The 12,527-nt window shown below is 36.1% G+C and overlaps 1 protein-coding gene across 1 annotated transcript; it reads right to left on the reverse strand.

Moving 5' to 3' along the window:
• Positions 1 to 806: 806 nt before the first annotated feature.
• LOC135134626 (uncharacterized protein K02A2.6-like) lies at positions 807 to 4,920 on the reverse strand. Its single transcript, XM_064063350.1, has 7 exons — positions 4,852 to 4,920; positions 4,387 to 4,807; positions 2,524 to 4,345; positions 1,689 to 2,394; positions 1,316 to 1,616; positions 980 to 1,273; positions 807 to 868 (listed from the first exon to the last, which is right to left on the reverse strand). The coding sequence occupies exons 1-7, from the start codon at positions 4,918 to 4,920 to the stop codon at positions 807 to 809; spliced, it is 3,675 nt and encodes a 1,224-aa protein (XP_063919420.1).
• Positions 4,921 to 12,527: the final 7,607 nt, after the last annotated feature.

Raw genomic sequence — 12,527 nt, forward strand, 5'->3', positions numbered from 1 at the left:
ATCATGTAGATGGTAAAACGCTAACCAAAATTTGTCTAATCATCCCCACCAATAATATAATTACGTCATTTCAAAATTGTACATAGTAAAAGAGTTTTAAATTGTATAAAATAACATATTCCTACACATGTGGTTTACGACTTTTTACCCGAAACGTCCAAAATCAAAATTATAAAACAACATTTTGCAATTTAATTTTAATTCTGCAAAACCGAATGCTTTGAAATCTTGCAAATGTTTTAAAGTTATGATAAACATAACAAATTTTTAATCAAAATACTGCATTAATATTTTTTAAATTTGCTTATACGGGGTGTCTGAAAAAAATTAATGACTGAGTCAGTTTATTTTATTGATTAAATCAAGAATTGCAAAACTGAATACTTTGAAATCTTGACGTTTTGAAGTTACTGTAAGCATGGTAACTTTTTAATCAAAATGTAAGTATCTGTTTATCAATCCAAAAAATGTATTACGTCATCTCACAATTTTGCCGAATAAATTCTTTGAAAATGTGCAAAATATGATAAGACTATACTTGTAACTTATCATTGCATTCATAGTTTTTGATTTTCTTACACAGGTGACTCAAAAAAATTATTGAATCAGTCAATTTTTTATTGATCAAATTAAGAACGAGCCACCGCATTTTCTCAAAAATGTGAGAACACGCTCATCTTGATAACAATAAAATAATGATACGGTAAGAATTATAATAATAACTGTAGTGTTTCTTTAATAAAAATCCAGAGTTTCCTTGCCTTATTTAATACCCGCGATATGTACAATAAAAAGAAACACAACTTCTATAACTTAACGCTATTTTCGACGGCCATCATGCTCTGTCTGCTGTAGCGCATGCTCCGCACTGCGTGCGCCCACACCTATGCAACTACCTACACCACATTACTCTCCCCTTAAAAAAAATATAAGAAATCTCCTTAGTTTCGGAAACGGTCTGGCGGTTTCAATTGACTACGACGTCTCAGCTTTGTGACTAAAGAGCTTTCTTCTGACAACTCTGTTTGATTATCCTGCACGTCCTTATCAATCTTACAATCTAAAAGAATTTTTCTATCCTCTACATAGTTCTTATCCTCAATATCTACATTCTTATCTTGTACATTCCGTAGTGCCCTATTGACTAACAGCTGATTTATATGTCGTTTCCACACATAACCTTCCGTTGTTTCTACTAAATAGGTGCGCGGCCCTAACACCTTGACAATGCTGCCTGCACACCAAGCTGGCTTGGCGTGGCGATAATCACGTGCTAGAACAGTATCATTGACATGAAATTGTTGGGATCGCTTACCTTTATAATGTTTAACTGCCTGAGCTTGCTTTTTACGCCACGTTTGCTGCAAGCCTGCCTTACAAACATCTACGGCCCTGGTGTCGGGTCGTAACAAATCTAGTCTACATCTTAGATTCCTACCTAACATTAACATTGCTGGTGATTGACCAGTAATACAATGAACCGTATTTCTATAATCCAAAAGGAATTTGTTTAACGCTAAATTAAAATTGGCAAGATTGTCATCTTTTAAACATTTGTATAACGCCCTCTTGACCGTTTTAACAGAATTCTCGGCCTGACCATTCGTAGCGGGGTGCTATGGAGCTGATCTTTTAAATCGGATACCATTAACTCGCAAAAAATTTTCAAATTCTTCCGATGTAAAAGCTCTGCCATTATCCGACACAATGGTTTTGGGAAACCCAAACCTCGCAAACAAACTTCGCAAAACATTAATGGTTGCTTGAGTTGAGATGTTTGTCATAACAAACGCTTCCGTCCATTTACTGTACGCATCCACCACAATTAAAATTTGTTTATTGAAAATCGGCCCTAAAAAATCTATGTGTATCCGTTCCCAAACTGAATCTGGAATTGACCATGGCATTAGTTTACTTAAACCAGGAGCCTCCCGCAACTTTAAACAATTTGGACAATTTGCAATGAAATTTTCTATTTGAGTGCTCATATTAGGCCACCACACGTACGAACGTGCTAAACTTTTTGTTTTCACAATTCCCATATGGGATCTATGTAGTTCCTGAAGAATATTATGTCGCAACGCTTTTGGAACCACGACTCTATAACCAAACAAAATACAATTCCCTTCTACGGTGAGATTATTCTTGTACTGTTCGTACCCCTTTAACTCCTTGGTTATACGTTTCGGCCACCCTTTTTGAATATATTTCAACACCTTACTTAATGCCTTGTCCTGCACAGTCTCCAACGCGATACAAGCACTGTCGATGGGTAGGTCTGAGCTAAAAAAAATATAATTAAAATAAGTATAGTCAGCAGCTGGTTCCGTAAATTCGTCTGCTACTGGTAACCGCGACAACGCATCGGCATTATTATCCATTGACTTGATAAACCTAATATCGTACTCATAATTCGCTAATATTAACGCCTAACGCTGTAAACGATTCGCCGCTAAAACTGGTAAGCCTCGTTTAGGGCCAAAAATTGTAATCAAAGGCTTATGATCTGTCTGTAAAATAAACTTATGACCAAAAAGATATTGATGAAACTTAGTAACACCGAATATAATTGCTAAATCCTCCTTTTCTAACTGACTGTATTTCCTTTGCGCGCGCGATAACGTTCGAGAAGCGAACGCTATTGGATATTCGACATTATTTACTACATGCGAAATAATAGCTGCAACCCCATGCTCTGATGCATCGGTCGTTAAAACTATTGGCAATGTCGCATCATAATGCGCTAACACTCGATCTGATGTCAATATTTCTTTTACTTGCACGAAAGCCCGTTCGCAATGCTCCGACCACACAAACTGTGAATCCTTCTTGAGCAATTCATATAATGGGTGCAACAGACTCGCATTATTAGGTATAAATTTATTGTAATAATTTACCAACCCTAAAAAAGCTTTCACTTGCTTAACATTCTGCGGTCGTGGAGTGTTCTTGACATCTCTCACCTTATCCTCACAAGGATGTAACCCAGTCTTGTCAATCACGTATCCTAAATACGTTACCCTATCTTGGAAAAATGCACATTTCGAAAATTCAATGGTTAACCCGCAATGTTGTAATCTAGTCAACACCGCGTGCACTCGCTCTACATGCTGGCTAAAATTCTCTCCCGTAATCAAAATATCATGGAGGAAACAACACACCCCATCTAACCCTTGTAAAATCGTCTCCATTATTCTTTGAAACTTAGATGGTGCACATGCTAGCCCGAACGGTAAGCGCGTGTACTGAAATAACCCCTTATGCGTCGAAATTGTCGTAATTTCTCTTGACTGTTCATCTAACCCTATTTGCTGATAAGCTCTTGAAAGGTCTAACTTCGTGAAGGTTTCTCCTTTCAATTTTGCGAAAATTTCCTCAATCCTAGGCAAAGGAAACAAATCCGCCTCTACAGCTAAATTTGCTGTGATTTTATAATCAGCACATATCCGTACGGTGCCATCTTTTTTAATGATCGGAACGATAGGCGTTCCCCAATGACTAAAATTAACCGGTTGTAAAATTCCCAACTTAACTAACCGCTCCAGTTCTTGCTCCACCTTGTCTTTAATTGCAAACGGTAACGGCCTAGGTTTATAAAATTTAGGCTGTGCCTTTTCTGAAATATTTAACCGTATGGTGCTCCTATTGAACAACCCTAACTGATCTGAAAAAACTGTCGGAAATTGCCCTAACAATTCCGCGACGCTCCCATTATTATTATTTGCGGACTCAATTTTATTTAAAAATTCCAGATTAAATTTGTAATAAAAATCTCGACCTAGTAAAGGTGGACCTCCGTTTCTGATGACATACAACTTCAACTTATGGCGCAAATCTTTAAACTTAATTTCTACTTCGACATAACCTAATGGTACAATTTTCTGTCCATCATAATTGGACAACCATTTACCGTCTGACCTTAATGCTAAATTACAAAAATGTTCACTCCAAAACTTTTCAGAAATTACCGACACAGATGCACCACTGTCAAATTCAAACCTTAACTTGTCCTCACCAACTTCGACTTCTACCTGAATTGGCGCGTACCTGACCTCGTTCGTCTGCACCCTGAACATGGTTTCCTCTGCCTCCGTCGACAAAAAATTATGACTTGCCCTGCCACCTTTCTTTGAGCTTGAGCAAACCGCTGTGACATGGTGTCCCTTTTTACCGCAAACCTTACACCATAACTGCGATCCAGACTTGGCTGCTAGCTTTTGGGAAGTAGCCCCAAATTTCTCCTTTCCTGTCACACGACCGTTGCCTCTTCTTAAACTTTTTGACTCCCTCCAAGTTTTCTGATGAGACAACTGGAACATTTCAGCCTCTTCCTTCTTCCTGGACCCTTCTTTGTCCAAGACATAACGGTGCCTCGACGCCTCTTACTGACCGCAATATCGACGCTTTGTTGAAAAGTGAGGTTACTCACATCTTCCTCCAATAAGCGATCTAAAATAACTCCTTCGGCAAGCCCCATGATAAAGCGATCTCTCAGTACCACTTGTAGTTCCGCTCCGAACTTGCACTTTGACGCCAAATGTCGTATTCGCGACGCCCAATCGACTATTTCTTCGTCTCTTCCTCGCACTGCATGATAAAACTTATACCTCTCTGGTAAATGTAACTTGGGGGGGACAAAATGCTTGTCAAAAAGTGTAATCAACTCCCTGAAGGTTTTCTTAGTTGGATCTTCCGGAACACATAGATTCCACAGCAACTTGTATGTTTCTTCGGTACAACAATTTATCAGTAGAGCCTGTTGAATTTTTTCGTCAGTGATGTTGTTCACCACGAAGTACTGCGTCAACTGCGTATAAAAAATTTTTTGCGCTCATGATATTTTTTGATGACTTTCGCGCATTCACCAGGATGCGGGAAGTCGAACTTCCAGCACACGTGCTTTTTGTTTTCCGTTGCCATAGTATAACCTTAAAATAACCCGGAAACGTCAAATTACCATGTGTTTATGGCGCCATCAACATCGTTGTTTATCAATAACTCACAGTTAATGTTTTCGGTTTAAAAGTTTATTCGTCGCGTCGACAAATATTTTGTGTTTGCGTTCTTGTGGTAATACACGTTCTATAAAATAGAAAATGTTCAAAAATTATAAAATTTAATTTTGCGAATTTTATTTTTACTTCCTGAGCGTAAGGAACGAAAATATTGTAATCGAGTCTGTCGGGGGGCGACTTGCTATTTGTATGTTTTCTCGACATTTCATGACCCATAGAGTATAAAAATTAGGTCTCGTGGCTTAGTCTGTGCTCCATCTGTTCAGACTTTTATTAGGCAGATAATCTCCAAAACTACCGGACTGATTGTATTTTATACATATGTATGTTAAGAATATCGTGTAGATGGTAAAACGCTAACCAAAAGTTGCCCAATCTCCCTATCAATGTCATGACATCTCAAAAATGTTTATAATAAATTTCATAAAATAGCATACTCTTGTATTTGTTTTATTGAATACAAATTCGCAAAATAATTTTTTTTAATTTTTCAAAGAAGCGGGATTTGTGGCACTGTACATCGGGGGCGAGGGAAGTCCTGTCGAAATAACTTTCGATCAATTTTTTTGATTTGCGTAAACAGGTGACTCAAAAAAAAAAATAATGAACGAGTCAATTTATTTTACACTTCACCAGTCCAAATTGATGTACGTATCCTTGTAAAAATGTTGAAGACGTCGTCACAAAATTGTGTAAAGAAAAAACTCAACTCGAAAATGTTTGATATGTTTCATTGTACTTCAGGAGCGAGGGAAGTTCTCTCGAAACAACTTTCGACCAATTTTTTATTTTTATTTTCTTTCCATTAAAATAGTTGATATATTTACGATGGAAGTATCTATTCCGGCTCCCAAATTGCTGTGTATCAATTAAATCTAAAGCACTGGAGATATAAGACTATTCCTGGAAAGATTTTTTATCTTGCTGACTTGTAGCACTCCACCGGTCATAATGTGACAAAAGCATTTCAGAATACGATCTCGTCGTGAATGTGCTTTGCATTGTGGAGTGGGAGTAGATGTGAGCCCCCGCTCAGCGTCTTTCCTCATCTGACCCGAGTGAGGGCGAGCAGAAATCGGCTTGCATTTTGTCCGAAAACATGCGTTCTGTTTTTCCGTTTTATAGCAACATTTTCTAATTTACAACGTCGCAATTTTATATACACAGTTACGAAACATTGATCTTGCCACCCCCGTTTGAATTTTTCGAAGGCGTCACTTAATTGCGAAGTTATAAACGCTTCTTTTGAGCCAATTTTATGTGATTTTGTGAATTTTTATTGCAACAGTTACTTACAGGGGCGGCTCATGACTTGAAAAGTTGATGAGGCAAAGCACAAAACGCTCCAAAATATAAATAAATCAAGATTACTTAAATATTTTCTACTTCGTCAAATAAACAAATTTGTAAACTCAATTAACTGTCCACCAAGAACCAACGTGAAGGTGTAAGGAACTCTTGCAAGGAAAGGATGAGAATGACAGGACAAAAGGAAAGGGAAGCGTGGTCAGAAAAAACTAATAAAACTTCTAACAAAAAACAAAATTAAAGTAAACTTTAAAGAAAACATATCGAAAAAATCAAATACAACATAAAATAAATCTAATTTGATTTATAACAAAAAACAAAACGAAAAAATATAAAATATAAATACTCTGGATTTATTTTATTTTTTTTTTATAGATCAATTAACGATTTACTTAAATTAGGAACCGGCCGTTTTAATTCCTTAACTACATACAATTTATCATCATACGTGAAAGTAGAAAAAACAGAACTGCCATTGTCATTTAACGTTAGTAGAGAAAAATTCCGATTTACTCTTAATCTTAAATAACGATTACCGAAATCAAATTATGACAAGCACAAAGCACTAACGCGACACACGCAAACGTAGGCACTTTTAAGACAAAATTCTGTTACCGAAATTTTGAATCAATTTATACACACAGAGATTTGTGGCAAAACAATCAACGGCCTAATTTTGAATACTTCTGCAAATGCAGACTGCATTGTAATCGCACGTTCTCCACTCGCAAATATTGTTGTCCATCTCTTTTGCAAGCACGGAAATGAGGCTAGCCTCAATTTTGTCTTTTTTCAACTCATACCGCTTATGAGTGTATTGCAGGTTGCTTGCCTATTAACGACATGATTTCTATATCTGCTGTAGAGGCAAGCTTCGAGTCTGCCTCATTCGCGTCACAAAATACATGTTGTGTCGAGTGTTAAAGTCTACTGTGGTTTAAGCGCGCTGTTTAATTAAGGGAGCAAGTACCTACCGAGAAAAAATAAGAATATAATTTTCTATATTTATTTATAAAATTTTAGAAAAAAGACACGAATTATTGGCCGAAATGTGTCGGTAAAAAATAATAAAAATCCTAATAAGGCGTAAAATTCATTGGTGAGCCACTGCCTCACCTGCCACATAGGACAAGCCGCCCCTGGTTACTTATCACTACCAGATTTCAAAAAAACGAATGGTGGCAAAATGCCACATCCTTTGACAACACTCAGTTCAATTGTCAACTACTTTTAAGCAATAATAAATCAGTGATTCCAAAAATCATAACCCGTTGCACGGGCTACTTTCCGTGTGGATAAAACCTCCTCGTAAAATACTACGGAAGAGCGTACTGTACTTACAGGATGAGATTGATGCATATCAGGATGGAAAATTCACAAACGATGAAAAGATGCATCGTTTCAGGCTCATGTGGTGGCGACATGTCAGTCAACATTTATTTCAGCTTTTGGTAATTTTAGTAAAGAATGGACAGAGAAATTAGAACAACTGTCACTAGAGATGCCGAACATCAGAGTCTCGTTAACTGAAATGAATGCCCTAAAAACTCATGTGTACTCGTCGTATCAACTTAATGAAAAAGTAAATAAAGTAAATAAAAAAATCCATCGATTTTGGTGGTACCAAAGAAACAACCCGGGCGATCCCCCCAATTTATTCTAATCTGGAAAAAATGAGAAAGATGTAAGCGCACTCATCTTAGATAACAAAGTAAGTGACCCATCTAACAAACCTGCCCAAATAGAGGAAGAAGAATCGTTCCAGAAAAAGATCACAAACAGAAGAAGCCGGGAAAGTCTCAATATGAAGTTGGAGAGGAAATGAGTGATGAAAAATCTTTCATCGGTACGAATAGAAGAGAAAGAAAAATATGGTTATTTACTTCGGCAGCAAAGGAACATGTAACAACAGACATGGTTTCAGACTATGTTTCAAAGAAACTAAATGAAGTCAAGACAGACGTACATGTAAAAGATATTATCCCATTAACATACAAAATAAGACAACCAATGGTTTGTCATCTGCGTCCAAACTAAATCTATTGCAAAAAGTTCTGGCTTCAAGGAATTGGATATTCTCGTTTCAATTTCAAAAGGGGAGAACATTTTTTAGAGAAGAAGGAAATGAGAATAAATATTAAACTAAAAGATCGAAATTCCATCTGAGCAGCCTTAGGATCATTCACCAAAATATTCAGTCTATCGGTAACTGTGTACCACAACGAGAACATTTATTTAATAACGAGGTATGTGATTTTCTGCGTGTAACTAAACACTGGCATAATCACAACCAGGTATAAATACTTGCTTATATTTTGATGTGTTTTTGTCGCTGCATGCAGAGGCGTGCTGTTTTTAAACAGTTTTAAGCCTATCTGTGATGATTTGAGAACCATGTAAAAACATACTTGTAAAAGCAAATATTCACAATGATCTGCGATTTATTCACGAAACCTTTTGCCCACCACCATTAAATACTTTGACTCGGAAAATTTGAAACACAATGACGCCCTTGATTCTTTAATGGAAGATCTTAACCAAATGAAATCTGTTCCAGGAGAATTTGGAAAGGGTTTAATAATAAAAGTTGATGCTATGGTGAACAGAAATCCCGATTTGAAGGTATTATATCAATTATACGAAGACAATCCAAGCCAAGAGCACTCAGATACGTCGATTTATTACCACATTTTACTTTCGCGCTTATAACAAGTTGTGACGTTGAACAATCATTTTCAGCATTTAAAGATATTTTGACATCCAAAAGAACGAGCTTTACGCCAGAGAATCTCGAGAAAACGGTGTTTGTTAATTTATATTCGCACTTCAGTACTCGCAGCGCGGTACCGGTATGCCCGATCCGCCGTCAATGGAAGCGATGACGTTTCACTCCGACCGTGCCCTGCCCTAATAATAACACAGTAGAACAGTGTTTTTGTTACATATGTTTTCTCAACATGCTCGGAAAGGTAATTTTGTGCTGAACAACTCTTAAAAGAGATAATATACCTATGTCGCCAAAAAAAATATTCAAATTTTTATGTTCGTCTGGTGAACAATTAGAAAAAATGAAGTGAATTCTAATTTTACATAGAAAAACGCGCAAGAAGCACTAAAAAAATGTTCCACAAATTTCTGTCGACAGATATTTAATTACGTCTACGAATATTTAAGCGGTCTAGAATATGTAGAAGGATCTAACTCTTTATAAAAGCTTCATGTATTCGGAAAGAATGAACACTTGGGTCTTTCTCTTAAATCTTTATTCGACTTTCTTGATTTCTCGATGAAAAGATTATCAGCAAAGAAATTTAAATGAGACATAATTTGTGGAACGTTTGTTTCCTAAAAATTCACTGATCACTAAGCTAATTGATTCCCAAGTAAATTTTTCCGTATCATTCAAATAAGCGTAGAAGCCCAAAAGTATACACCATTTATAGGACAACACATTGTATAATACCTACATAGTGTAGTCGGTTTTTAGTAAAACTAATTTTTAATCTTCGAACGAGCGGTTTTATTAAAATTCTGTTTAGATACCGTCGTGTCCCGTACTGCTTCCTCCTCACTGCTGCCATCTAGTTGTAGCGCCAAATTTGAAATTTTAAATGTAGGTAACCACAATTCGGCCAATCCTGACATTATAATCGTCCCGATCATATACACAAAGTAAAACATAAGGTACATAACATAATAAGTGACAGAAAACATAAGGTGCTTAAACTTCAGTCACACAAACATCATAAGTTACACAAAGTAAAACATAAGGTACATAACATAATAAGTGACAGAAAACATAAGGTGCTTAAACTTCAGTCACACAAACATCATAAGTTAGTGAAACATAAAATGTTAAAAACATAAGTCACATAAATCCAATACATAATATAACGCCTAAATAACATAATGATAAGACGCACATAAGTATCTAAAGTACATAAATCACATAAGTAATTAGGACACATAAAAATCATAAGGGTATTAGACATGGATTAGAAAACCCAATCGCTTAAAAGACGGCTTAAAAGACGAACATGTTAGCGTCAAAACTAGAACGAGGTGGAAACAAAACTAAGAAACACAACATTATGAAATAATGAACAAATGAAACTAATCTCTTTGTAACTTATTGAAGCCAAAGCTTCATATTCTCAGGACAACATACTCCCTCAAATCGGATTTGCGTTACTTGCAAACCTTCAACGTCTGTAATCCAATAACGATCATTGCCTAATGACTTCTTGATTTCGTAGGGACCACGATACCTAGGTAAAAGTTTTTTATTAATACCTGGTGTAACATCTATGTTTTTTATCATCACATAATCACCGACATTGTACGGTTTAGGAGGTCTATGTTTTTGGTCATACATGCGCTTATTGAATGCTTGTAACTTTTCATTCTGAGACTGAGCCTTTTCTCGAACCTCGGCTAAGTCATCTTCTTTTTCAGCTTCAGCGCCCAATAAATTTCTTAAAGGATCGCTAGGATCGTTTTGACTAATACCGAACAATAAAACGGATGGAGAATTACCAGTGGATCTACAAAACGAATTGTTAATAGCAAATTCAACTGTTCCCAAAGCTTTCTCCCACTTGTTTGTTAAAATAGCCAATTTTGACAACATTGGTGTTAAGTCTCGAGTGATTCTTTTGATCTGACCGTTTGATTTTGGTGACCCCGTCGCGACTTTAATATGCTGAATCATATGTTCTTGAACAAACTTTTCGAACTCATTAGAGGTAAAACAGGATCCCCGATCGGATACAATACGTAATGGTACACTATAGTGCCTAAAATAATTTTCTAACTGATTGATTACTTCACAAGTTTTGGTGCTCTTGACTGCATACAGTTTTACTAATTTAGTGAAACAATCAATGATCTCAAAAATATATCTTTTACCTGTCAAAGTTTTTTCTAATGGACCATAATGGTCAATATGTATGGTGACAAAGGGTTTATTTCCCTTAGGGATATTGTGTAACTCACTCGGCACAGCGCCACCAATTGGTGAAAAGGTGATACATTTCAAACAATTTCGAACATGATTTTTCACTTTTTCTTTAATACTAGGAAACCAATAGCTGCGTTTTAGATACTCCATAGTTTTGTCCACGCCAACGTGACCGAAATTATCATGACACATAGTTAAGATCTGACTTTCCATCAACGAAGGAACGTAAAATAAAAGCTTTCCTTTGCTCTTTCTATACACTAGTCCATTCCTAAGTTCAAATTTTGTACTTTCGCGGATTTCGAGTTCAGACTTAACCTTTTGAATACTCGAATCTAAATTTTGAGAAATAGCTAAATTTTGTTCCAGTGTATTTTGCTCTAGTACTAAAATATTGTTGGCTCGACTTAAAGCATCAACATGGATCATCCGTGTTCCCGGACGATGTTGCAATTCGTAGTCATAATTTTGTAAGAATAGTGCCCACCTAGAAATTCGAACATTAATATCTTTTTTATTCAGAGTAAGCCTAAAACTATCACAGTCTGTGACAATCGTAAAATGTATACCGAAGAGATATATATGAAATCGTTTAATAGCATAAATAGCGGCTAAACATTCCAATTCAAAGCTGTGATATTTAGATTCGGTTTCGGTCGTCCTACGACTGAAATAAAAAACAGGATGAAACTTTCCCGACGACTGTTTTTGAAGTAAAATAGCTCCAAACCCAGATGTGCATGCATCGCAGTGCAACTCTGTTTGGGTATGCGGATCATACACAGCTAAAAGAGGATAAGAAGCTAATTGATTTTTTACTTGTTCAAAGGATTCAAGTTCATTTTCACCAAACCGAAACTCAACATTCTTTTTTAACAAGTCATATAAAGGTTTTGTAAGGACGGAAAACCCATTTATAAATTTTCGAAAATAACTAGCAATACCAACAAACCTATGAACTTCCTTAGCATTTGTAGGAATTGGATACTGCAAAATTGCTTCGACATTTTTCGGATCAGGTCTGATGCCATCATTGTTTACTAGATATCCTAAATAAGAAATTTCAAACATAAGAAAAGCACATTTATCAATTCGAAAAAGCAAATTGTGTTGGGAGGCTGCACCAAATACTTCTTTCAAAATATCTAAATGTTCTTCGTAACTGTTGGTCGCTATTAGAATGTCGTCTAAGTACAAAATAATTTTGTTTGCTCGAATTAATTTATTGAAAACTAAATTAATAA

The sequence above is a fragment of the Zophobas morio genome, unplaced genomic scaffold, assembly GCF_036711695.1.
Source record: "Zophobas morio isolate AGI-343-1 ecotype UQ-CSIRO unplaced genomic scaffold, CSIRO_AGI_Zmor_V1 ptg000023l, whole genome shotgun sequence".
In the NCBI taxonomy this organism is placed as follows: domain Eukaryota; kingdom Metazoa; phylum Arthropoda; class Insecta; order Coleoptera; family Tenebrionidae; genus Zophobas; species Zophobas morio.